This window comes from Anolis carolinensis, chromosome 4, assembly GCF_035594765.1.
Source record: "Anolis carolinensis isolate JA03-04 chromosome 4, rAnoCar3.1.pri, whole genome shotgun sequence".
Classification (NCBI taxonomy): Eukaryota; Metazoa; Chordata; class Lepidosauria; order Squamata; family Dactyloidae; genus Anolis; species Anolis carolinensis.
In genome coordinates this window covers 241110453-241138277 of record NC_085844.1, presented here as the reverse complement: position 1 = coordinate 241138277, position 27825 = coordinate 241110453, and the positions used below count along the sequence as shown (strand labels likewise).

The following is a 27825-nucleotide window of genomic DNA, read 5'->3' as shown; positions in this document are numbered from 1 at the left end:
AATTTACAAAACAAACATAACATTAATCATTTTAAAACATTTAAAAATAAATAAAACAATTATTAAACCTTTTAAGACCAAGACTATATAAAAAAATCATTTTGATGGCACTGGATGAGTTTTTTTTTTAAGTGCCAAAAGACAAAAAGTTGGTGCTGGTTAAATCTACTATTTTAGCCATGTTAATTTAACTGGGAAACCCACAAGCAAAGCATAAAGGCTGGAATTGTGCCAATGATACACACTGGTGTAAATGCCGTTAAGCAAGCCGTTGTATTTTCTAGGCAGTCACACAAGGGTGGGATTGCCATCAGGACTGCACAAGCAGCACACAAATTGTGCAACAAGTGAGAGTGAGGCATTGTTGCCCCGTTACACACAACGTGGTGTGATCCATTACAATTCCAGCATAGCTATGGAAGCATACATTTTTGCCTGGTGACCATTAAATAGGATCTCAATCAAAGACAACATCCTTCTCTTTGTATTTGACGCTAGCAAATGGTATTCAGAGGTTCACTGCTGCAGGACATGGGGTTTCTGTTTAGCAGCCGTTGTGGTCCTGATGTCCAAATGAATTCCCTTTATTTTGAAGAAGGTGACATTCCAGAATTAAACACAAAACAACACATCAGCCCAGATGAAACTCATGGCCATCGAAGTTTTATGGTCTACTAAATTCTCAATTCACTTGGCTAACCCAAAGTGGGAGATCCCATAAACCTTCACCATTTTAGGAGCTATTTGGGACAGAGGATTCTAGGCAGTATAATTCCCAAGAAGAATGGTTGAAAATGCTGATATGATCAATACCATCTTTTCTCCCCACTCCCCCATTTTCTTGGTGTCTTGGTTTTTATATATGGTTCTCATGATTTTCTGTGGGTAAGCAGATGAATATTGATATATGGTATATGTTCTGTATCACAAAAACTAGAGCTCATATGAGAAATCAGCAGGTCAAAATTTTGAGACACCAAAATGTGCATTGGCCAGTGTACTGCATGACCGAGCAAGACTGACAACGTCATCTCTTTGGCTTTTCACCAGAGCTTAGATTCAAAAGCAACAGATCGTTCTAGATTGTGTATTAACCTGGGGTGAGCTGGAGGGAGGGGGTCAGAGAAGGAGGAAAAGGAGGTTTTGTTCAAATGCTAATGCTTACTCTGGATTTAAGACAGGCCATTCAACTTTTTTCCCCAGCCTGTTTGCTTGGATAGTGTTAAGGTAAAAGATGCCCTGATGCTATAGGCAGTGCCGAGCAATAGCAAATACTCTGGGTGGGGACCCATGAAATGAGGTTCATCTAGTCTCTGCTCTACCTGCTTGGTGACTTGGTGGAAACTGGCTTTATCAACTGCCTCCGTGACGCAGGTCTATGTGCAGCTAGCCAGAGATGGGTGGCTAAATGGGAGGCAGCTAACCAGCAGGTCAGGTTGCATGCACAGAGGCTAATTTGCACTCCTTTCCAAAAAGAGAATAGATACCAACAACACACTGGTGCTAGGCACTGCTCTTACTATGCCATGCTGATCAAGTGGCTGGATTTGTTGTATTTTGAGAACATAATTCCAGAGTCCATATCCAGCACAGAGATTATAATCCAAAATAGGGCCTTTTTCGGTTTCCTATAATTGGACTATGGAAGTTGTTCTTATTTACCATCAAGTCAGCTTTGACTTATAGTGACCCTATGTATGAGCCCCTGATGGTGCAGCAGATTAAACCGCTGAGCTGCTGAACTTGCTGACCAAAAGGTCAATGGTTTGAATTCCAGGAGCAGGATGAGATCCCACTATTAGCCCCAGCTTCTGCCAATGACTAGACTTAATGTCAGGGAAAAACCTTTACCTTTTATGAATGAGAGGCCTCCATAAGCCCTGGTCCGCAATTGCCCTGTTCAGGTTTTGCAAATTCAGGGTTCCTTGACTGAATCAGGGGTCCCTGGTGGCACAGTGTGTTAAAGCGCTGAGCTGCTGAACTTGCAGATCAAAAGGTCCCAGGTTCAAATCCCGGGAGCGGAATGAGCGCCAGCTGTTAGCCCCAGCTCCTGCCAAGCTAGCAGTTCGAAAACATGCAAATGTGAGTAGATCAATAGGTCTTCGACTTAGAAATGGAGATGAGCACCAACACCCAGAGTTGGTCACGACTGGACTAAACGTCAGGGGAAAACCTTTTCCTTTATCTGACTGAATCAATCTATCATTAGTGTGCTCCCCCTCTTTTTCTACCACTTTAAAAGTCTGATCATCCTTTCTAATCAACCAAGTTGTCTCATGATATGCCCAAAGTATGACAGCCTCAGTTTCATCATCTTCACTCTTGGGGAAAGCTCAACCTCATTTGCTCTGGGACCTATTTGTTGGTCTTCCAAGCACTCAATGGTATCTGCAGAACTCTCTGACAAGTGGCAATACAACACCACAGTTCAAATAAGCTGATCTTCTTCCCTGTTAACTTTCCTCCATGCCCAGTTTTCACAACCATGCATAGAAATCAGAAATCAGAAGCTTGTATTATTCTAACTTCAAGATTTAATGATACATCATTACACATTTGTATCTTCTCTAGTTTCTTCATGATTGCCTTTCCATGTCTCAGCCTTTGGTTTCTTGAGTACAGTCTTCATTTATTGTGAAGCAGTTAAAGGATTTTTCCATGTTGAAACTTGTACTGACAATGACTATCAATTATAAAGTTCCAAGGCTACATAGTACAAAGTAATTTACACTGAGATTCTTTAAATCTATAAAGCCACAAATAAGGTGGTAGCCAAGTGACTCCCTTTTCCTGTCTGTGTCGTAAACAGTTCCCACATTAGTGAGTTGATAAAACCACTCTGAATTTTAGTCTGAACTTTAAAGGTGCTGAATCTACTTTGGAGGAAGATTTCAGCACTTATGATAGCTCCTTTAAGGCTGGCAAATGGTGTTTAGCTGGAATCTCCTATCTTGTGAATTCATGACTTCATTACTGTGAAACACGTCAGCTTTAGCTTCTAGTTTTGTGGCATATGAGCCAACAAGAGATCTTAACCTGGTAGAGGGTTTTATCATTGAAACTAACTTCTTTATTTGTTGTATTTATATTGCACTTTTCCTCCAGTCAACTCCAGCAGGCAGACACAAGTCTCCACTTCCCTGTGTCATTCTCACAGCAACTTTGTAAAGTAGATTAGGCTGAAACTGGCTTAAGTTCACCCAGTGAGTTACATGGCTCCATTTATTTATTTGTCGTGTCAGAAGCGAACCGAGGGTACAAGTTTTAATGTATTTGAAAACACAAATAAAGTTTAAAAAATTTGGCCTTATACTAAATGTCCTTTGACTAGTAGCTGGCCACTTGGAGTGTCTCTGGTGTTGCTGTAAGAAGGTCCTCCATTGTGCATGTGGCAGGGCTCAGATTACATTGTAGTCAGTGGTCTGTGGTTTGCTCTTCCCCACACTCGCATGTCATCGACTCCACTTTGTAGCCCCATTTCGTAAGGTTGGCTCTGCATCTTATGGTACTAGAGTGCAGTCTGTTCAGCACCTTCCAAGCCACCCAGTTTTCTGTGTGCCCAGGGGGGAGTCTCTCATCTGGCGTCAGCCACTAATTGAAGTTCTGGGTTTTAGCCTGCCACTTTTGGACTCTTGCTTGCTGGGGTGTTCCTGGAAGTATCTCTGTAGATCTTAGAAAACTATTTCCTGATTTAAGGCATTGGCATGCTGGCTGATATCCGAACAGAGGATGGGCTGGAGATGTCAATGCTTTGATCCGTTCATTGCTGGCAGATGTCATTACGGCTCCATGATGACTAGAAAGTTGAGCTGTCAAATCTCAATTGAGCATTCCAAGCCATACACCAGATTACTTTTTTGCTTAGGCCCCAACACAACAACCCAGGGGAAGTGGACATGGTGTCTGTCCTTAAAAGCTCTTCCTGATCTTGTAACTTTCAGAGTTCACTGAAAATTGATTCTTCTGAGAAAGTGGCAGGCAGAGAAGGGATGTCAGGGTATGGAAGCAACATGATCTCATCCAAGAACAAAGACGGTTTAAGAATGCTGGGAAAGAAAGGACAGGATGATAAAACCCTTGTTTCCATAGCAAGGTGAAATGAGATATGTTACGTTCCTTCTGTTCCCATGCATTTCTTTAAAACCAAGAAACTTACACATCCCACCAATCTGACTTTCTGTGGCTAAACAAAAATGAATGCAACCAACAACCAGGGAGGAGGAGACACAGAAGACTGCATCATAAACCTTCATTGCCTGGGGTGACCTCATCAGTTTAGTAACACTTGTGCTACAAAATTATTTCAGTCTCAAAACTGCTTCAAGATTTATTTTCAGACTGATCCAAACTAACATGGCTATGTCTCTGAAAACTTCAAAGATGTATTTAAGCAAATGTAACAGTACAAAACCACAAAATATCAACAGTATAATCTTATGGAGCAGAACACAGTACAATAATTTGACAGTTGGATTAGGAATAGGATTTGGAGACCAGGGTTTGAATCTCCACTCAGCCCTAGAAACCCAAGGGTTGTCCTTAGTCAAACCACACTCTCTCAGCCTTTGGAGAAATTTAGGCAAAACCCCTTTGAATAAATCTTGCTACCCTCCCACCCCCCCCAAAAAAAGCCATAATAGATTAATTTAGGGTAGTCATGAGTCAGAAAAAAATGTGAACATTGGGTTGTTGTATGTTTTCCGGGCTGTATGGCCATGTTCTAGAAGTATTCTCTCCTGACGTTTCGCCCACATCTATGGCAGGCATCCTCAGAGGTTGTGAGGGATGGGTTAGGGTGAACATGTTGTGAACATTCGCAACAACAGCAACAAACTTGTGGCATAAAGTCCAAAACACCAAAACACCTGAAGTTTGTCCATGCCTGGACTAAGGGTTTAATCTCATCCAAATTCTGTTCACTAATTTGCCAAGCAGTAGCTTCTAGGAAGTCTGCAAGCAGGACATGCATGAAACTTGACTCACCATTTCATATTTTGCAGCAGTTGATATACCGTGGCAAAATATGTATTTTGTGTACTAGAAGAAATATATATCTACTATGACTGGTAGCTAATTGGCAGCTCCATCTTGTGGTAGAAAATTCATATAGAATGTATGAAGGATAATACTGCTTTTTGTGTATCCTGAATTTCCAGGCACTGTCACATTGGATTGTGACTCGACATTATCTACCATGGTTCCCTACTATGAGATCCTGGGCTTTGCAGTCTAGGGAGAGATATTTAGAATTCCCAGCCAGAGATCTCTAGTGCTTCACCAAACTGCAAATCCCAGGTTTCCATGACATGCAGCCATGGGAGTTAAAGTGGAATCATAGCACTATAATTATTTAATTCTGCCATAGTTTTGGGTGATTGTCGTGTCTGGTATTATGATACAAGAAGAAGAGAACTTGTATCTATGTGAAATTTATTTATCTCCATCACTCCTTCACTATATGTATAGAAAAGATGCAGGCTTTTGACAGGCTAGGAGAAGGAAATTCATTTGTGCATTTAAATCACAACTCACGTATGAAAGTCACTGGGTGATCTTGGGCCAGCTTCTCTCTTATCCCAACCTACCTGGCCCATTTGCTGTGAGTATAGAAAAGAAAGCAATGCACTCCTTGGGGTTCCTTTGGGAAAAGATAGAAGACAGAGATTTCACCACCTTGGTACTCTAGGGACTTGCAAGAACAGTTTTCCCATTTTTTAAACCATGGAAATAGGTAGAATGTCTCTTGTGATTTTTTTCCCCTATGGTTTTTCTAAAAGCCAATGAGATGCAGAGATTGGAGACCTGAGAAATCCAAATTCAAGTCTGCACTGAGCCATGAAACTTTCCTAGTGATCTTGAGTTAGCCCCTTTCTCTCACACAGCCTGCCCTACCTCACAGGGTTCTTGTGAAGATAATGTGAGGATGAAAGATAACTATGTATGGTTATTTTATCGTGTCAGAAGCAACTCGAGACAAGTCACTTCTGGTGTGAGAGAATTGGCTGTCTACAGAGATATTGTTCAGGGGGCACCTGGATGTATTACCATCCTGCTGGGAGGCTTCTCTCATGTTACTGCAAGCTAGAGCTGACAGATGGGAGCTCGCCTCATCTCACAGATTCGAACCAGCAACCTTCAGGTCAGCATCCCAACCTTCAGTTCAGCAGTCCAGCTGGCACAAGGGTTTAACCCATTGCACCACCGCAGCTCCTACTCTATGTGGTGCTTTCAGCTCTCTTGAAGAAAGCTGGGACAGATTAAAACAAAATGGATAAGGTTGTGCCAGAAAGTTGAAGGAACTAGAATATCCATGAAAGAATGAGCTATGCAGATGTTCCACATTTGACAGCATGACAGGGGGTTGGAGTGGATGGCCCTTGCAGTCTCTTCCAATTCTGTAATTCTATAATACATATGGAGAATGTCAATCACAAAATTTAAAAAAAGCATTTCTGCAGTAAAGCCATCTGCAAGCCCATACTAGTGGGATAAGTGGCTGTATATTTTCCAACTACACTGGCAAAGGGCAACTCCCCAACTTGGAAAAGGTAGCACTTGTCTCCTCTTTTATTTGTACCTTTCCGTTTTCAAAACCTTGCAAGATCAGAAGAAATAAAAGTAATATCCAGTATTTTTTTGGACAACACCGCCCCTGATTTGCCCACTAGGCAGTCTCCTGCCTATGTTGGCAGTGGTTTGGGAGCTGTAGTTTAGAAAAAAAAATGAACTTTTCCAAGTTCTAGCTGTCTCTGCGTTGTGCAAGAGTAATGGGAGGGAAACATTTGCCAGTTTATTTCTCCTCACTGATCTTCTGGCAAAGGCAAAAGAGCAAGCCAGGCTGGTATACATTAGATTTTCCTATGGCACTTGTCAGTTGGCAAGCCTAACCCGTTTGCAAATTAAATATATTATAAACATACACATACATCTAGATAGACAGCCCTTATTTGTCTGGAGCAGTAAAAGGATCCTGTGTCAAACTAGAACTGCAACTCACAGCTCTGTGTTCACTTGATTAAACCACGCCTCAGCCAGGATCCTTTTATTGCCTCAAGGCAACCTGCGGTAGGGCAAGAATTGTACTGGTATTGACAGGAAAATCGTTTTCTTGCTTCAGTTTTCCTGAACGGCATGAAAAACATGCTAGACAGCATGGGCACATATTTCTATATGCACCACTTGGCGTATGAAGACTTGCCCAATAATACTTGGGTGGGCAGGGTTTGATCAAAGCAAGCACCAGTTATCACAGCATGCCTGTGATCAGTTCACTCAGCAGAGGAGAGGCAAAATTTTGCCCTTCCCAGTAGGATCAGACAAATGTAAACTGCTGCAGGCTCCCCTAACTTGTGCATTTTCCCTTGGTAATGGATTTTGTCATATTGACCACAATCTGATGTTGTTTGGTCACAAGCTGGAACATGTCCAGAGGAGGGTGACCAAAACATCAAAGGTTTGGAACTCATGCCTTATAAGTAGCTGCTTAGGAGCTTAGCTTGGAGAAGAGACAATTGAGAGGGGACATGATAGAAAAATTCAATATTTGATAGGAGGTCATATTGAACAGGGGGTCAACTTGTTTTCTACTGCTACAGGGACAATGATATATGGAGCAATGGATTCAAATTACAGGAAAAAATCCACTTAATCATTAATAAAACCTGCCTAATGAAAAGTGCTGTTAGACACTGGAATATGTTGCCTTGGAGTGTGGTGGTGTCTCCTTCTCTGGAGGTTTTTAAACAGTGGCTGGATAGTCATCTGTTGGGAGTCCTTTGATTGTGTATTCCTGCATGGCAATGAGATTGGACTGGATCACCCTTATGGTCTCTTCCAACTCTCTGATTCTACGTGTCTTAGTTGACATTTGTGAAATGTTGGAAGGTATGTATAGAACCGAAAGGTCGCAGGTCCAAATCCAAGGAGCAGAGTGAGCACCCACTGTTAGCTCCAGCTTCTGCCAACCTAGGAGTTTGAAAACATGTAAATGTGAATAGATCAATAGGTACCACTCTGGCGGGAAGGTAATGGCGCTCCATGCAGTCATGCCGGCCACATGACCTTGGAGGTGTCTATGGACAATGCCGGCTCTTCTCCTTAGAAATGGAGATGAGCACCAACCCCCAGAGTCGGACACAGCTGGACTTAATGTCAGGGGAAACCTTTACCCTTTACCTATGTATAGCACCCTGAAATCATAAGCCAGTTGACCACAGACATGAAGACTCAGATGCCATATGTAAGATTAGAAGGCTAACATCGACCAGCTTCATCTGAACATTCTTGGGACATATCTCAGCCCAGCGCTATCCTGATCTGACCTTAGCAATGCATTTGAAATGTCTGGCCAGAATCCTTGAGCCAGGTGGTAACAGAGGCACTGTGCTGAAGCGTGAGAAACAGTTTTGTAGTGTTTTGAAAAGGCACTCTTCAATTATGGACCCGGGGCTTTCAATCTGGAGATGGCTTCATAAATATTCCATTTGAGTTTATTTATCTCAGTTATTGCGTGTAGACCTCACAGGAAAAGGTAGTGGAGACACACACACATGCAACAGAACTAGCCAATGAATCTCACTGAGGCTCTTCTGTAATTGGAGCTGAAATGAGCTGACCTCATTAGACTGACAAACAGAGGCTAAGATCCTACATGTGCATGTGTTTCTGCACGCACAACTCCACATCTTCCTCCTGTCCACCAGCTGTCAAGTCCTGGGAGGGGATCCCACTGCTGTTGCTTACCGGTGAGCAAGAAAGAGATGATGCCGTTCAGACCATAGAGAAGCAGACCATAGGGAGAAATCTTGATTTCCCCAGGGTCTAAATTAGAACAATCAGATCCTCATGGTCCCACCTCTTCCTCTTCAATTAAGTAAGAAGGAGCATCAGCCGTCCCTTTCAGGATTTGATAGCTGCCATTCACTGAACCTTTTCTGATAGAGCAAGAGAACAGCATACCATACAAATATCCTGATTTACCAGGGTGAATCCCAATTAATTCCTTGTTACCTTAATTTTTCAGGTGTTCTTAAAATGTCCTGATTTCTCTCTCCTTCCCCTTTGTCCTCAGCACACTTGCTGCAAAGTAAGTTCAAAACACAAAAGTACAATAAAGCCCTTGGAGCCATAGAGGATATGCTCCTGGCAATGGTGACATGAAACTGTGGATAGGACCCAATGCCATTAAATTGCATAGCTTTCAATCCCAGCGTACTATAGAGATGCATTGGAGAGGTATCCTCTTTAAGGATTTGCTAGGGCCTTTAATGTAACTCTATGGCAGTGGTTCTCAACCTGGGGTCCCCAGATGTTTTTGGCCTACAACTCCCAGAACTCCCAGCCAGTTTATCAGCTGTTAGGATTTCTGGGAGTTGAAGGACAAAAAATCTGGAGACTTCAGGTTGAGAACCACTGCTCTATGGTGACCTCAGAGGGGAATCATACCTCTCCAATGCAATTTTATAATTTTCAACAAGGAAGGCAAGATTCTGCCTTCTGCTCTCCTGATAATTCTAAGAGATATGGTATGGATATTAGCATGCAATGGCCATCTTGGGTTGCCAGATCTCAGGGTCTATCCATGAATCTCCATTTCCATCCATGCATCCATCCTTCCTTTATTTATATTCCACCTTATTCCCAGGAGAGGTGGATATTATTATTGTTATTGTTATTATTAAACTACAAATTTCAATATCCCATAAGATGGCCTCTCAACATGGTATGATAACGAAGTGCCTTGTTTGTGATGTGTGTATACCCCTGCAGAATAGATCACGACAACTCTTCATCTCCATATGTTTATGTTGGGTTCTTTTTCTTAATCAAACTCCACTGTAAGAAAAGAGCAGGATCTGGCTCTATCACTTTGGGTTTTCATTTGTTTCCTACAAAAGTGGGAATTGGCACAGAATGTCTTTTAAACCCAGATTGCCTTTTTTATTGTCCCCATTAAAGGGAAAAATCTATTTGAACTTAGACAGTTAGCAAGACAAGAGTCTGGCTTGTTTGCCTGAAGTATCATACTGTACCCTCCTGACACCCTCCTTCTAAATAATGCTTAAGGCAAAGGCCAACTCAATTAAGGACCTCATTATTCGCCTCATGCCCAGAACTCATAAATAAATTCCCTTTATTTGCATGATCATTTTGTAAAGTGGAAGATAGTTGACATATCATCACTCAGGAGAGGTTGAAAGGATACGCTGATCTCATCACCGCAATTCATTTCCGAAGATAATTTGTTTCTCTTCCATCATATGGTTCTGTTATCCTGGTTTATAGAAAAAGAATATGCATCAGGGAAAACAGAAGGAATGAATAAAGGGAATTGGGGTTTGTAATTCCTTGATCGTATTAAAGATAACACTTGCCAGTTAGTTTGTTCTCTGATGTTTCATATTTTATTTTGTATCGTTTTGTATCCGATTGTGCTGTAAGCCGCCCCGAGTCCCCTTCGGGGGAGATGGAGGCGGGATATAAATAAACTTATTATTATTATTATTATTATTATTATTATTATTATTATTAGTTTGTGGATGTTTTATAAAACAGTGATAGTCCTTTTATTCACAAGTTGACCATATTTTTCTTTTCAGTTACAATCCGTTATACGATTGTGTGTGCCTTAATATTAAGAAAATCTTCCTAAAGATAAGAACTGTTTGACAGTAGAATAGGCTGCTTTGGAGTGTGGCAGAATTTGGAGGTTGGATGGCCATCTGTCTGGAGTTCTTTGTGTATTCCTTCATGGCGGGATTTTGGTTAAGTGTCTCATCAAACTACACATTCCAGGATTTCATAGGATTGAACTACTACAGTTAAAATGCTATATCTGTATAAATACATAGTGTGGGCCCTTGGACTGGTTCCAGACCCCTTGTGGATACTCTATCTATCTATCTATCTATCTATCTATCTATCTATCTTTCTATCTATCTATCTACACATCTATACACATAATAAAAGTGAAAATGTGTATGTATGTGACATGGGTGTCCACTCACACAGACAGAGTCCCAACTCCACAAACAGGCTATAGTTCCCAAAACACCTGGAGGGTCGTAGTTTGCCCATGCCTACAGTAAATGTTTGGATTCCAAAAGGGTTGATCTTGGTCAGGATGAGATGGTGGAAGGGAGAGAAAAAGTGTCTCCATGAGACCCCATATTGCCTGCTCCTGATACAGAATCCAAGTATCCTAGAGCTGGAAGAGAGACCTCCAAGGGCCATCCAGTCCAGCCACCTGCAATGCAGGAAGTCGCAATCAAAGCACTCTCGATGGACAGCCTCTTTGGAAAAGCCTCCAGAGAAGGAGACTCCACCACACTCCCAGGCAGCCTGTGTCACTCTCCAGGATGTTCTTCCTCATCTTTTCAATCCATCTAATGTTACACAGCAATTTCAGTCTGAAGTCAAGGAGCTCACAGAGGAAAGACTTTTTCAAAATGAACCTCTGCAGTATAAGTCATACTTTTCTAAATGTTGCAAAAAATTGAATTGCTCAAAAAGAGAAAAAAAAAAGAAAGAATAAAGATACCGAACCTAGTGAAGCATGTTTTGCTTTTAGAAAAACCAATGGTATTTTGAAAAAGGAGTTGCAACCACAGGTATTAATGCAATTTGAGCTTCCTGGAAAGAAATGCCTTCATCAGAACCTCCCCCCTTGGACTCTGCCACAGGTTTTGAATAGAACTGGCAAAGTCTCAGATTAAGGGCATCTTTGGAAAATCACCAAGGAAATAAAACACCACTGAAGGGTCACAATTAAGGCAAGTGTGTAAAGGGCATCTGTGCAAATTTAATAAAACCTTATGACCAGTGAGTAGTTTGAAACATCTGTCTTCTACCACTAGTGTTTTGAAAGATTGCTTTTCCTGTTTGAGTAAAAATCTGTCTTAAGGAAATCAGTCAATAAAGTACTTTGGCTAAAATAGATACGCAAGTTTACTCAATTGAAAAGATTTTATTTCTTTATCTATCATTCTTCCCTGGGTGTGCATTAGTTTAAGACTACATGATTTGTTTTTTGTCTAATTCTTTGAGTGCATCTACACTATAGAGTTAATGCAGTTTGGCACCAGTTGAACTGTTGTGGTTCAGTGCGATGGAGTCCTGGGATTTACAGTTTGGTGATGCCCCAGCACTTTTCGGCAGAGAAAGCTAAAGACCTTGGAAAACTACAACTGCCATAATTCTGTAGTATTGAGCTGCAGCAGTTAAAGTGGTGTCAAACTGCATTCATTGTATATTATAGATTTATATTTTGCTACCTTGAATGCTTTTGTTAAATGGCACGGATAGCTTGTTAACTGAGTAGAAAACACAGCACAAAATTTGCTATCTATTATTTTGGTCTTGATACAGTTGTAAAGTTGGTTGTTTTTGAAATTTAGAGCTTGCTGGCTGATACGTTTTGTTTAATTCCATTTTATTTTGCAAAACAAAACTTTACTGGTGTTTATAACACTTGCAGCGCTGTTTTGACTTAGTGAAAGTTTTCAACTATGAATGTGATACACTTTCACTAACAAGTTAAATTGTTTAGCTGAGTGCTGCTACATCAGAAACTGTAGCATTTATAACTTGCTTTTTAAATTGTTATGGATGCCGCCATGAGTCCTACTCGGGGAGAAAGGTGGCATATAAATGCAATAATACTCCATCCATCCCTGTCTAGAGTTTGGAAATATTTAGCTGCTTTGGAACTCTGTGGGCAAAACGTTGGCTATAACCAACTAACTGGATAAACAGAAAATCAGGGAGGATTTCCTGTCTCATGGATTCTGGGCAGTATAGTCCAAAGATCACTTTACCAGGACCAGTTTCTTCCTCTATCAGGCTCTGTTGAAAGGACAAAATTGAGTGAATGACAGCCATTAAAAAAAATACTGTTAGCAAGTTGGCAGCTCTCTCATGCAGCACAATGACAACACAAACTCCAGGCCAGACCAAGCCTCAAATATTTCAATGCACAAATTAAAGCAGAAACTGGCTCCTTCTTCCTCCTCCTCCTCTCCTATTACAAAATTGATAATATACCCAAAGCTAGTCAAGTTATTTTGGCAATGGTGGCACAAAATCACAGAAGTGCCTTCCCTTTGTCATTCTCCCACAGGAAAATAATGGTGATACTAAATATTTGTTATATTTTCATGATGCTCAAAGGCTGAGGCGACTGCTTCATTCAACCTAATAGGAGAGCCAGCCCTTCAGTCACCATATGTGCAAAGCAGTCTTGGAGCACACAGAAATATTTGGCTCTATGGATACATCTACATTGCAGAAAGAATGCAGTTTTGACACAACTTTAAGTCCCATGACTCAATGCTGTAGAATCTTAGAAATTAGATTTCCCTTCCCTTCGGGAAGGCATATTTCCAGCGAGCCTTAAATTGGCTGTGATCAAACCGCTGTTGAAGAAGCCATCACTGGACCCCACTCAATTGGATAGCTATCGGCCTATTTCCAATCTCCCCTTTTTGGGCAAGGTCGTGGAACGTGTGGTGGCCGCACAACTCCAGGCATTCTTGGTTGACACTGATTTTCTAGATCCGGCGCAGTCTGGTTTCAGGCCGGGGCATGGTACCGAGACAGCCTTGGTCGCCTTAGTCGATGATCTACGCCGGGAACTGGACAGGGGGAGTGTGTCCCTGCTGGTTCTGCTGGACCTCTCGGCGGCCTTCGATACCGTCGATCACGGTATCCTTCTGGGGCGCCTTGCCGGGATGGGTCTCGGAGGTACTGTTTTGCAGTGGCTCCGGTCCTTCCTGGAGGGGCGTTCCCAGATGGTGTCATTGGGGGACACCTGCTCGGCCCCACAACCATTGACTTGTGGGGTCCCGCAGGGTTCAGTACTGTCCCCCATGTTGTTCAACATATACATGAAGCCGCTGGGAGAGATCATCAGGAGTTTCGGGGTTCGGTGTCATCTGTACGCAGATGATGTCCAGCTCTGTCACTCCTTTCCACCTGTCACTAAGGAGGCTGTTCAGGTCCTGAACCGGTGTCTGGCCTCTGTGTCGGACTGGATGAGGGCGAACAAATTGAAACTGAATCCAGACAAGACAGAGGTCCTCCTGGTCAGTCGCAAGGCTGAACAGGGAATAGGGTTACAGCCTGTGTTGGACGGGGTCGCACTCCCCCTGAAGACACAGGTTCGCAGTCTGGGGGTTCTCCTGGACTCATCGCTGAGCCTGGAGCCCCAGGTCTCGGCGGTGGCCAGGGGAGCCTTTGCACAACTAAGACTTGTGCGCCAGCTGCGCCCGTTCCTTGGGAGGTCTGACTTGGCCACGGTGGTCCACGCTCTGGTTACATCCCGTTTGGACTACTGCAATGCTCTCTACGTGGGGTTGCCTTTGAAGACGGCCCGGAAGCTCCAATTAGTACAACGGGCGGCAGCCAGATTAATAACTGGGGCGGCTTATAGGGAGCGTACCACCTCCCTACTTAGCCAGCTCCACTGGCTGCCGATATGCTACCGAGCCCAATTCAAAGTGCTGGTTTTGACCTATAAAGCCCTAAACGGTTCTGGCCCAATCTACTTGTCCGAACGTATCTCCTCCTATGAGCCAGGAAGATCCCTAAGGTCATCTGGAGAGGCCCTGCTCTCGGTCCCGCCTGCCTCACAGGCACGGCTGGTGGGGACGAGGGACAGGGCCTTCTCGGTGGTGGCTCCCCGGCTGTGGAACACCCTCCCCAGAGAAATACGACAAGCCCCAACCCTTTTGAGTTTTAGAAAAGCCCTGAAAACATGGCTATGTGCCCAGGCTTTTGAAGATTAAACGATAATGACGACCCGGACTGATTTACGGCTACAGCACGAGGATTTTGGAGGAATGGATTTTAATCATATGTTTTTATATTTTTTATATTGTTTTAATTGTTTTATTGGTTTTTTATAGCTGTTTTAATTATGTATAGGCATCGAATTGTTGCCAATTTTGTACGCCGCCCTGAGTCCCTTCGGGTGAGAAGGGCGGGATATAAATGTTGGAAATAAATAAATAAAATAAATAAATTATAGTTTGGTAAGGCACCCATTATTTGGTACAGAAGGCCTGTAAAACTACAACTGTTATGATTTAATCGCATTGAGCCATGCCAGTTAAAATGGTGTTAAACTGCATTCATTCTATGGTATATAGAGGCATCCGTAATCTAACACTGAAACCATTGCATCATTTTTGCTCTCCTTTATTGGGATACAATAGCATTAAAACCATACAGACTGTCTGGACTGATATTATTAGATGTGATTCCTCTGTTTTATATTACAGACTGAACAGAAGAGGGAAAATACTGACCTACAAGGTTTGTCTCACCAATTTGGAAGCACCCATGTGAAAATAGACAGAACATGGCTGCAGAAAATTTTGGAGACTTCTTGAACAAAGTCAAGGAAATCCATGAGAAAGAAGTTCATGGTAAGACAGGATTTGAAATCTGTGACATTTTAATGTTGGCTTCAATGAATACTCTTCAAGAATAACAACTGATCATAAAGACTCAAATTCAGCCTAGAAATTAGGCATGATAAATTAATAGGAGTCTTGTTTAGGATTCAGCCTTTCACACTATAGTGCCCTCCAGATCTGTTAGTCTACAATTCCCATCAATTTTCAGGTTGCATGAATAATATTCAGGGGAATTGTAAGCCAAAACTTCTCAAGGGCACCAGACTGGGAAATAATCCATGTTGAGACATCTCAGAACCCATTGCCAGAAACAGCAGCTATTAAGTTGTTACCATTTTATTCTCTTGTCTCTCCAAAGAGCTTGGGGAATAATATACACCCCTGGGCATTTTACTGCCAGTACAGTCTTATAAAATAGACTTAGCCTGAAACGAATAATGCAAGGTCACCCAGTAGGCTTTGAATATGAAAGAAAATTTGAACTCCAATTTTCCTGCTCTAAACGCGACAACACATTCAATTCATGGTTGAATAAGCAGTTCCCTAAATGTAACCACTGCACAGTGCTATGCAATCCTGGGGTTTGTAGTTTGGTGAGTAGGTAAAACTATGTAGTGTTGGGTGTAAGTGAAACTATGGGGTGACAATGTATCACCTACCCCTTTCCGAATCAGGCAACTTGGGGAAAGGATCCAGAATAACTAATCTGAAATTTCTTTTTATTCTTTTAGCTCTGCAAACCAAGCTGAATGATATCACCAGTGAGAGATCTCAGTGAGTAAAGCAGATGTTGGGGCTGTTGTATGTTATCCGGGCTGTATGGCCATGTTCCAGAAGTATTCTCTCCTGACTTTTTGCCCACATCTATGGCAGGCATCCTCAGATGTTATTTTATCATGTGCTGTTTGGGCTTAGATTGGTTTAGAAAACCAAGGCTGGCTTCCTCACCCATAAAATTTCATCCGAGGATTATGGCTGGTCTAGTCTGACCCAAGACTGATTAAAAAGAACAAGATGACAACAACTAGTTGCTGAAACTTATTTTATCATAGGACTGGGTAAACAGAAGACTAGCTTACTGGCTGCAATACACAGCGCTTGGACCAGACATCTCCGTCCTACAGCTTTGGCATCCCAGCTTCTGTTGCCTGAGGCAGTTGCCTCATTCTCCCTAATGGCAATGCAGCTCTTAGGCTGCTATCAAATTTACATTCCTGACTGGTTTCAAATCAGCTGTCACAGCTCCTTTTCACACTTTTCCAGTGCCTGTAGGCATTGTTTTCTCCTACTTCAGTTGTCCTTCAGCCTATACTATACTATTTCTCACTACCTACCTATTGTTAAATAAAATAATGCACATCATCACCAAAAGAAAGAGGACAGCAACTCATATAAGTATGCAAAGGGATCCATTTATATACTTTGGAATTTAAAGAAGTGTTGTTGCTATTGATGTCAATGTTGTTGTTGCTATGTGGATTCCATTTTATGGTGCAGGATTTTCTTGGTAAGAATTGTTAAAGGGGGGGGGGGTCATGATCTTCCTTTGAGGCTGAAAGGGTGTGACTTACTCAAAGTCATCCATTGGATTTCCATTGCTGAGCAGGGATTCAACCCTTGGGTGCTTCTACACTGTAGAATGAATTTAGTTTGACACCACTTAAGCTGCCATGGCCCAAAGCTATGTAATTAGGGGGATTGTAGTTTCATGAGGCACCAACACTCTTTGGCAGAGAAGACTTTGTAAAACTACAGCTCTTGTGATTCCATAGCATTGAGACATGGCAGTTAAAGTGGTGTCAAACTAAATTCATTCCATACTGTAGAGTCACCAAGCACCAAGCCATAGGCCCTACCTACACTGCAATATAATGCAGTTTGAAGCTACATTATATGGCCAGTACAGACTCATTTAATGCAGTTTTAATATAATGAGCTCCATGGACTCGACCCACTCCTTGCTCCCCCTATTCTGTGGTCCATGGGCACCTTCAAATAGAATACTGCTCTGTAAAAAAGAACCTAGTGCACCTTATACTTTGCCCAACCCACTAACTATTCACAGTCAGCTTTGCCTATTTCCAGGTTTAACTTTTGCTGAGCTGATTCTCCATGGCTTTAATATATTCTCTCTAGGAATTTCTAAGTCTTCTATGACAACTATATAACAAGGGCTATGGTTAGGGCTTGCAGTGTTTGACCAGCCTTCTCATTCTGCCTTTTCTTCTCATCCTAAATTAGAGATGCCCAGAGAATCGAAGAGCTGTTTGCTAAAAACCACCAACTCCGAGAACAGCAGAAAGCCCTTAAAGAAAATGTGAAAGTGTTGGAAAACAGGTAAATGGATGCCTGCCCTCTTCTTTTGCTTCCCATCAGCTCCATCCATAGGAGTGATTAAGGAATGAACATCTTTTGGCTACATAAACAGCTGCACCTATAACCTGAACATCTGACAAAGGGGGAAGGACTGTGACAGAGTGCTTCCATGAAGCCTCATTGGGCTAAAATTAATCCATATTTCTTGATTTACTGTTAAGGTTGCGAGCTGGCCTCTGTGACAGGTGTCAAGTCACCCAGGAACTTGCTAAAAAGAAGCAACATGAGTTTGGAAAGGCCCATTTCCAGAGTCTTCAGCACATTTTCATCCTCAGTGAGTACAACAAAGTTCTTTCTGTCTAGCAGCCAGACAATGATGGCAACAATGGTCATGGTTTTAAAAAGTGGGAATTTTTAAGCTTGAAAAAAACCCTAAGCATTATGAAATATTATGGTTCCAAACATTTGATATTTGTTTTCCTTTTCTCTTGTCTCAAACTGGAACCTTCACTGAACCTAGAACATAATAAACAGAAGACTAATGATAAGAAAGATAAAGGGAAAGCATTTGATACACCCAATTTTAATCCACAGATATTGCTGCATTTTATTGATTATTTTATTTAAATTAGCAGGGGTTTTTTATATGCTGTTTTTATGTATATTTGTTTTACGTTAATTGATATTGTTACTGTTTTAGTATTTTATAGTGTTTTGTATATTTTGCAGCACTAGTGCATGCCTTGTAAGCCACCCTGAGTCCCTTTTGGGAGATGGTAGTGGGTTAAAAATAAAACTATTATTGTTATTGTTATTGTTATCATTATCGTTATTGTTTATTATTAATAAAAGATAATTAAACCTAGGAGGAGAAATTAGAAATAGAGGATAGATAGTTTGAAAATGTTTCTTTTCCCCCTTTGGATTTACTGGCCATGCTGGATGGGAGATTCTGGGGGCTGTAGTCCAAATACGGAATTTATCCAAGATCTAGAGAAGAGAATGTAAAACTTTTAAAACTGAGCGATTTCCATCAAAGTGGAAAATTACTAACTTCTACAGTAATCATGTGTCCTCTCCTCTATAGAGAACAGTTTTCCAGTTGAAGAGCTGTCCAATTCAAATTCAATTTGAAATTAAGGAAATGGCAAAATGAAAAATCAGCAATAATTTTGACTTTTCTGTCCCAGTAACATCTTTTGGAAGAGAGGGTTCAAATCACACTTACAACACCAATGGGGGTGACACCAAATGATTGTCTATAACTTTTTTGTGCTATATTTTGACTGAAATTTATTAATTTTATATTATAAAAATCCCTCCAGTTAAATGCAGGACGATACCTGTGTTCCTTGAACTTACCACTGTGGAAACAGAAAACCATGGATAATAGCAAATCCTATTGAAATGAATGACCTTTGCTGGAAGTTGCCATAGAGCAGTGGTTCTCAACCTGTGAGTCCTCAGATATTTTGGCCTTCAACTCCCAAAAATCCTAACAGCTGGTAAGCTGGCTGGGATTTTTGGGAGTTGTAGGTCAAAACACCTGGGGACCCACAGGCCAAGAACCACTGCCATAGAGTCATGTTGAAGGGCCTACAAAATATCTAGAGAAAGAACCTCTCTAAGAATTTATCGGTGTGACTCTATTATACCATCTGGTGGAATCATACCATAGAATTGCCCAGAGGTCCTCGAAAATTCCTAGAGGACAGATTTTTTGCATGCAAGTTGATGAAACCCACATCAGGTCCTGCAGGTATGAGAGTGTCATACTACATAACCACATAAACGTTTTTCATAATTCCAGTTCACCTGTAGTGTATCAATATACCAACAAGGCTAAAAATGTACATTGTTTCCCTTTTTGAGTTGTCGAAGGCGCATGCTTCTAGGCAAGGCCATCACTATTACCTAGTCCACATGCTAAAGCACACACTGTTGTTTTTATGGCTGCTGGTTTTTTATTGTAACCAATTTTGTCAAATGTCTGGTATTTTAACTACAATATTTTGGTATGGGAAAGGATCTATGGTTGTGACCCCATGAGTTACTATTCTGGTGGACATCAACCTTACTGGTGCCATTGATATGTCCATCAGCATTTGTCACCTGAACTACAGGCTGAGCAGACAGGCACAGAGTTATTGGTCGCAGCCTTCCTTTCTCTGGGAAGAATTTCCTTTATGATGGGGAGATATAAGGCCTGGTACTGGCCTGTGGTCTCTGAAACACACAATTTCACCACTGTATCCCCTATATCTGTCACCTAACCCAGCTTTTGTTTTGTTTTTTTCTCTTTGTCACAGCTAATGAAGTGAATAAGTTGAGAGAGGAGAACAAGAGCATGAGAGAAGAGCTGAAGAGTTTCCGTGGAACAGAGTATGTTCTTCTGACTTCTGCTTATTTCTTGATGGTTTCAATTTCCTCATAATCAAATCCAATACGGCAGGCTTCTTGATAATAGCAAAATCTTCAACTATCCCAATCTGGCAGAGGCAATCCCAATTAATACTCTGCCATGCCACTTTTTCAGCTGCCTTTTAAAGGTTCAAGTTTCTCTCTCCTCCTCCCACTTCTCCCCTTTTCCTCATCTTACTTTCGTTGCTGCAAATTAAGGATGCATCTACATCATAAATGTAATGCAGTTTGATATCACTTTAATTGCCATAAATGAATGCTATGAAAGGTACAATTTTACAAGGTCTTTAGCCTTATCTGCCAAATAATGGCAGTGTAGATGACACATAATGCACCCTACATCTCTTCTGTCTGGTTATAATTGCTATTTTGCGTGATGTTATTGTGCCTGCTATTTAAATATGCTTTCAAAATACAGGAATGACCAAAACCTTTCCAAAATGACACCCAAACACCAACATTCTAGAAATAATGAATAAAACGACTCCTTACCATAAGGACATAACTATGTGAATAGCTGATACATTATTTTGTTGAAAAATTGTTTATATAGTTGCATATTATTATCAATGTGGGCTCTTCCACACAGCCATATAACCAGAATCTCATGGTGGGTAATTCACAATATCTGCTTTGAACTGAGTCCACACTTCCATATAATCCAATTCAATGTGGATTTCATACAGCTGTGGGGAAGGGGCCCATGGATGCTATAGCAGGATTGCAAACTCAGTGCTGTGGCTTTCTTAATTGAGTTTATCCACCTGTAATATAAACTTTTTTTTTCCTGCTAACTGCCACCTTACCAAGTATGATTGTCTTGGGTTGCTGTGAGTTTTCTGGGCTGTGTGGCCATGTTCCAGAACCATTCTTTCTTGATATCAGGAAATAATGCTTCTGGAACATGGCCATACAGCCCGAAAAACCCAGTAATTCCAGTCATGAAAGCCTTCGACAACACATCATTGTCTTGTCTAATTAGTCATGTCTTATATTAAGGCCAATGTGTGACAGCTTCAGTTCAGTCATTTTTGCTTCTAGTTAAAGTCTATGCTTGATTTGCTCTGAGACTTATTTATTTATGTCAGTCCATAAACTCTCCTCCAGAACCACATTCCAACTAAGTTGATTATCTTCCTATTAGCTTTCTTCCCTTCATAAATATCCTATTTCACTATCTCTTAATCATCAATTAAAATTATTTTAGTAGTCTTAACTTAGGATTTACTGATGTTTTACTATTTACTCTTTAAGGCAAGCATTTCTTATAATGATCAACCTTTGCTACTATCCAAAGGAGGCATTCAGATAGATACCTTTGTGTTCCCTCCATATTCAGTCTTTCTTTCCATTCACTTCTTTCCTTTATGTATTGCAACAGGGACAGACCAAAGCATCTCAAAGGGGTGGCCAGAGAAGGGAGCTCCACCCCGGACTCACTACGGCCCTTGCTCTCTGCACGGAACAGAAAATCCAGCATGGAGAAAATGGCAAGCCAAGAAGCGGAGGACAAATATGGTGAGCCACTCAGCCATCTATTGAGAGCAGGCTTGATCTGAGACTGGACTACTGTGATCTATAGTTTTTCCCTTCAGAATTTCCAGGACAGTAGGAAAACACTCCCTTGTTGGAAACTGATCAATGCAAAATCCCATGCCTTCCAAACACTAATTTTCCTGCAACAGTCTTGATTCATCTTTTCTTTCCCGATAACTTTATATATATGACAATGGTACCTACCTTTCCTGTTTCTAGATCAGTCTCATCGACAAAGAAGTTCTCCAAATATGAGGATCTCCCCTAATATGATTCTCCATGGAGAGCATGCTCTTGAGATGGTAAGCTCATTTCCCTCCTTGATCCATCCTTGGACTTGTCTTCACTCTACAGTTACAACAATATGATACAACTTTAACTGCCACAAAGCACTTTATAACTATATTACTGCACTTTAGTTCAAATGTCCCTGCCACACCATCCCTCTCCATCAACCTGGTGGTTCATTTCATTGTAAATTGTTTTTCTCATTTTGTGCTTTTAATGAGTTTTTATGATTTATGTAATATATTGGGTTTGCGGATGACCAGAACATCTAGAAATGGCAGTTTTCCTTCCTTTTCTTTTTCCATGGTGAATTGGATGTTTGGGTGGATGCTGTTAAGATTTTATTGTGTTTTATTTATTGTAATATGTCTTAATTGTTGTACTTGTTTTTGTTTTCGGGCCTTTATCCCGTGTTAGCTGCCCTGAGTCCCTGTCAGGAGATGGTGGTGGGATAGAAAAATAAAGTTATTTACCTACTTACTTACTGCCACATTTCCATTTGACAGAATCACAGGATTTCTATGATGTACAGGTCCTATCAGATCTTGTAAGCCTGTGGTTCTCAGCCCAGGTGTTTTGGCCTACAACTCCCAGAAATCTCAGCCAGTCTACCAGCTGTTAGGATTTCTGGGTGTTGAAGGCCAAAACATCTGGGGACCCACAGGTTGAGAACCATTGTTGTAAGCTAAGCGAAGTCAGCTCTGGTTAGTATCCAAATGAGAGACTGCTGGCAAAGACCAGGTGCTGTAGGCTATATTTCAGAGGAAGGAACTGGCAAAATCACTGAGTGTTTCTTGCCAAAGAAAACCCTATAAATTCATGGTTTTGTCATAATTCAAGGGGTGACTTGAGGTTGCATATATACTCTAAATACTCTGCTAGAAAGCACTGCTTTTCTTCCCTTGACTATAGTAATAGAGCTCTATAGGAAATGTGTCTAAGCATCTCACTAGTCTAAAAATCCTAGAATTGCACAGGAAAGAGCAAGGTTGGTTAAAATTCTAGCAACAATTGCTTCTACACTATCGAATTAACACAGCTTATTATATGAATGTTGGAGGAAGTTACTGGAATTTAGTGTGATGCTGGCTGGGAACCAGAAAAAAGAAGAGATAAACTGGGCAAGAGTGCCCTCATGAGGGTGAGGAGTTAACTAGTCTTATAATATGTGGATTATGCCAAGAAACTAGTGTCTCTGATCAGTCCACTATTTATTCCAGTTCTGCTGATTTATTTCCAATTTTCATTTGTTGTTCTTTGTTCAAGGACTGCTGTTCCGAGGTCACTGGGGATGTATAGTTTAGTGAAGCACCAGCATTCTTTGGCAGAGAAGGCTAAAGATCTTGTAAAACTATGATTTCCATGCTTCCACAGCATTGAGCCATGGCCGTTCAAGTAGCATCAAAGTACATTAATTCTACAGTTTAAATGCTTCATAAAACAGTAGTGGCTAATTATGTGTCATCGTCCCCCCCACCGCCGCCAGATGATTTCAAACTACAGTTCCCATATTTTTTTTTCTCCATTGACCAATGGCTGAGATTCTCCACCCTGTTTAAGATTTCCAGGAATGTCCCATTTCGCTACTTTTCAACTGTGAACACAGTCAACTCTGCAAGAAAGCAATGTACTTTTGTTTGGCAAACCTTGTTAAGATTGTATGGGAAGCTTTGCAAAATGTACAAAGGAAGTCTTGCAAATAGTAAGACAGTGCTTAACCAGGAAGAGAAATCTCTATGAGTTCCTGACATTACCTATAGAATTGTGCAGTTTCTTGAATTCTTTATTTAATAAATAAAATGAAAGTAAGTGGGCAGAATGGGAAGTGATAGTTTTGCAGTTACCAGGAGGTAGAATGGCCAGCAGTTTGGAGATGGAGCAATTCAGTGCTGGAAAGTGATGCCCACAACATGCCCACAAAAATATAGGCATGTCTTGAACTCACTGCAGCCACATTTTTGATCTATTGCATCATCTCGACACACTTTGGAAGCACTTTCTGCTGCCTTAAAATGGGAGCTCCTTATTTATTTCAAAGGATAGCCTGATAATGCGTTGAATGCTACTTTAACATGATGTCTTGGAATCATGAGCATTTCCATTTGTAGCTAGGGAGCTTGTAAGGCACACTACAAGTCGCATACAATAATCTCCTGAATCAAACCACCTTATAGCATTAAATAATGACACGAAGCATTCTTATTTTCCCATGTCTCCTCGTTTATTAGAGTTCACAGAAGATTGCAAACCAGTTGCATGGAACAATTGCATTCATGAGGCCTGGCTCAAGATCCAACACGGAGGAAAGAGATGGGTCAGGAAATACCACCCCACCCTTTGTGAATGAAACCCCACCATCCCCTCAACCAGATCAAAACCCCAGCTTTGAAGCGTGAGTGACCGATTTGCTCAAAAGGCACATCTGGAATCAGAATCAAGCAGCAGCTGGGTGCAAGGGATAGATATCTAATGTAAATCCAAAAATGGGTAGGCTCCAAAGGCCTGTCTCTTCTAGGAAGATATGCCACTTCTTCCTTGATTTGACAACTCTTTAAAAGTGAGAAGATCGAGTTGTTAACATTTTGCCTGTCTTCATAAAAATGTTGACAAAGATGGAAAACAGAGGCATACTGAATTATTTGGGGATTGTGACTTCTAATAGATACTTCAATGGTGGAAATAATGGTGTTTGTATTTTCAGCTATTTAAGGGCTAGCAAATCAGACTGCCATGAAATCGCTTCATCTTACGAGAGTCTGAAGTTTGCCACCAGAAAAGAGCAACTCTGCCTCCTCAACCAACATTTCGCCCTGCGTCACCTTGGACTTCGGAATAACTCCATTGGCAAGGAGGGTGGTTTCCCACACCACTTACTAATGGCCAGAGAAGTAGGGGGCAGAACAAGATCTCAAGATGAGTGGGAAGACCAGGCCACCATCTTGGATCTCCCTGGTGCCGTGGTATACATGAAGGACCGTCATTTGGAGAACAGACTCCAGTTCCTTACTCAGCAAGAGAAATTGCACTATTTATTGGCACAACAGCAGAAAGAATGTAGGGCTAAAATGGAGGACAGTTTGGAAAACACGCAATGTCAACTGCCTTCCCCATTGCCAAGGGTTGGCAAGGTATTCAAGAGAGAGAGTCCCTGTTTGGAAGATACAACAAATGGGACACTCGGGAGCTTGCTCTTGATCAATAGGGAAGAACTGGAGCAAGAAGAAAAAGCAGAGGCCATGAGGGAATATCTCCCTGAAGCACCACTGGACCTGTCAGATTCTGGGAGAGGAAGGGAAAACCTGAAGCAGACCAGTTTGCAGCAGGTGTTCACAAAGCATGAAGCTGGAAGTCCAAGCAGAGATCAGAATGAAGAGTCTTTTCTCCAGAAGTCTTTTTTGTCCGGCTGGCTCCAGGAGGCTAAGAATCTCCAAAGAAGCAAAGACTCAGAGCAGCACTCCAACAAAACCCAAGACGTTCTGGCATCTCTAGTAAGAAAATATCTGTCTGTCTGTATGTCTAGATAACTGTCTCCAGTAGTTCATGTATCTGTATTCAGTCACCTTCTCCTATTCCAGGCATGGGCAAACTTCAGCCCTCCAAGTGTTTTGGAGTTCAACTCCCATAATTCCTAACAGCTGGTAAGCTGTTAGGAATTGTGGGAGTTGAAGTCCAAAACACCTGGAGGGTCAAGGTTTGCCATGCCTGTTCTATTCAATATGCCACCAGAACCCATAATTTCATGTACCCACATCCAAAACAACATGCTTTCTCTTTAGGTTCAGCAGTGCCATTATATGATAGATTTCTGTTAACCACTGATTTGTGCAGGAGGATCTAGACATACTAGAGAGGTGTTCTCTGTAAGCATTTTCTAAGTTTTCCAGTGCAATTATGTGGTAATCTTCCTCCAGAAGTTGCACTAGAGGACCCTGAAATACTAGAGAGGTGTGCTCTCTAGGCATATTCTAGATCAGGCATGGGCAAACTTCAGCCCTCCACGTGTTTTGGACTTCAACTCCCACAATTCCTAACAGGCAGTAAGCTGTTAGGAATTATGGGATTTGAAGTCCAAAACATCTGGAGGGCCGAAGTTTGCCCATACCTGTTCTAGATCCTCCAGCACAATTATATGGTATGCTTCCATTGGAAATAGTTAATTTCAATAGTGTTCCCTAATATATACAGTTTCATATTTCCACTGTAGGTCCAGGAACATATCCTCGTGGATATGGAAGTCATACTGTAAAGCAGTTTCTTGTATATGGGTTTAAATGGCATTTCAATTGTGTTTGCTAGTGTATCAGTCTGCCTAATGGTTTCATGGGTACAAGTGTTATATTGTTGTGATGATTGAGGATGAGGATAATACCTCCCAAAATTGGGTTTAAACACAGTTTTATTGCTTTTCAAAAAGTATTCCTAAAGATTCAAACAAACCTACTGAAACTTGTCATCTACATAACAGAAGAAGAAAACTATCCAAGAATCAGATGGAGGAAAAGCTTTTTAAGAGGAGTTTTCACTGTGGAAATGACTTCAAAAGGGCACGTTAAAACAATACAGAAGGGCATTTTTAATCTCCTTGCTAAATAATTAAACACACATTTATTTAAATAGGGAAATATCATTAATCTTTTTTCCCCTTTTCTCTACAAGCCCAAGAAGTCTTCTAGGCAAAATTTAACATCATCATTTAATACAGTGAACTGTGTTTGAGAGTCAACAAAGAACTGATCCTTCCTTCTTATTATACAGAGGTCATGACTTCAGGCATTGCGCTTCCCCATATACTTCTCCCCTTCCCCTTTTTTGAGAACATCATGCCTGATGAAGAGATCTAAAGAACTAAAATTTGGCAAAGATGTCTGTGCCCTTTTGGTTGGCCTAGCTGACACTGCCCTAATATGAATTATGGTTTTTTTTAATAGTAAAGGATAGCTATGCTGTCTGTAAAAGACTGGGCACTGCCCAAAATAACACATCTTGTGGGACTCTAGGTCATCTGTCAATTGGTTTTTGGTTCCTATGTTCTTCCCTCAAACTGATGCTTATGTGACTCAGTTTTCCCTATCCCCCCCCCCCCATTTAAAATGTCAGTCCAAAAATTATCCAGGTTTAGAACTTCCTCCTTTTGCCACTTTTGAGCAAGCAGAGAATAAACAACAGAAGTCCTGAGTATCATAATAAATTCATTGATGGGGATATGTCCCATCAGCAAGCCATTAGGACCTTGGCCACTCCCAATGCCTAGTAAAGACTGGACTTGAACCCAGCTTCCTTTAATGTATGTATCTGCCTTATACTGTGTCAGACTGTACAGTTCATTCTGACTGGCAACTGTACAACCAGAGAGCTATTTCTGCCAATATTTCCAGACCAACTATCTGGGAAACATTTTAAGTGAACGATGAACTCAGAAACTGCTAGGTAAATATATTAATTTTTATTTATTTATACAATTATACCCCATCTTACTCACAAAACTAGATCCAAAAAAATATATGATCCATCACATCAGTTCATATCTCTACCCATGTCATCTGCAAAATGGGAATTGACTCATTGTGAAGTATCAAATTCCGTTGAGTATCATTGGAATATCCAGACTTAGTGCAGATCTTCCAGCTTTTCCAGTTTGGCAGAGATAGTCCCTTTTAATCTGCTGTCATCCCATTTTTTTCAGTTTTGAGCTCTTAACATTTTTCATTGCAGGGTTGTTGTATGTCTTTCGGGCTGTGTGGCCATGTTCCAGAAGTATTCTCTCCTGACGTTTCACCCACATCTATGGCAGGCATCCTCATTTTTCATTGCAATTTCATTTTTCATTGCAATTTCTCCCTTTGTCCTT

General features: G+C 41.2%; 1 protein-coding gene and 1 long non-coding RNA gene across 2 annotated transcripts in view; one reads left to right on the top strand and one right to left on the bottom strand.

Annotated features, from left to right (window-relative positions):
- rbbp8nl (RBBP8 N-terminal like) overlaps positions 1-27825 on the top strand; it is a 42712-nt gene that overhangs the window by 1434 nt on the left and 13453 nt on the right. Inside the window, exons 2-10 of the mRNA XM_008110162.3 lie at positions 15279-15425; positions 16148-16190; positions 17658-17753; positions 17954-18066; positions 20042-20114; positions 21535-21671; positions 21909-21991; positions 24206-24369; positions 24679-25465. Of these exons, the coding sequence (XP_008108369.2) occupies positions 15359-15425; positions 16148-16190; positions 17658-17753; positions 17954-18066; positions 20042-20114; positions 21535-21671; positions 21909-21991; positions 24206-24369; positions 24679-25465 (1563 nt within the window). The 5' untranslated portion in view covers positions 15279-15358. The remainder of the gene's footprint in view (positions 1-15278; positions 15426-16147; positions 16191-17657; positions 17754-17953; positions 18067-20041; positions 20115-21534; positions 21672-21908; positions 21992-24205; positions 24370-24678; positions 25466-27825) is intronic.
- Positions 361-27825, bottom strand: part of LOC103278787 (uncharacterized) — a 47170-nt gene continuing 19705 nt past the window's right edge. Inside the window, exons 3-6 of the long non-coding RNA XR_506330.3 lie at positions 21894-22037; positions 9010-10273; positions 5533-5638; positions 361-4046 (exon numbers count right to left, since the gene is read on the bottom strand). This is a non-coding gene — a long non-coding RNA (uncharacterized LOC103278787). The remainder of the gene's footprint in view (positions 4047-5532; positions 5639-9009; positions 10274-21893; positions 22038-27825) is intronic.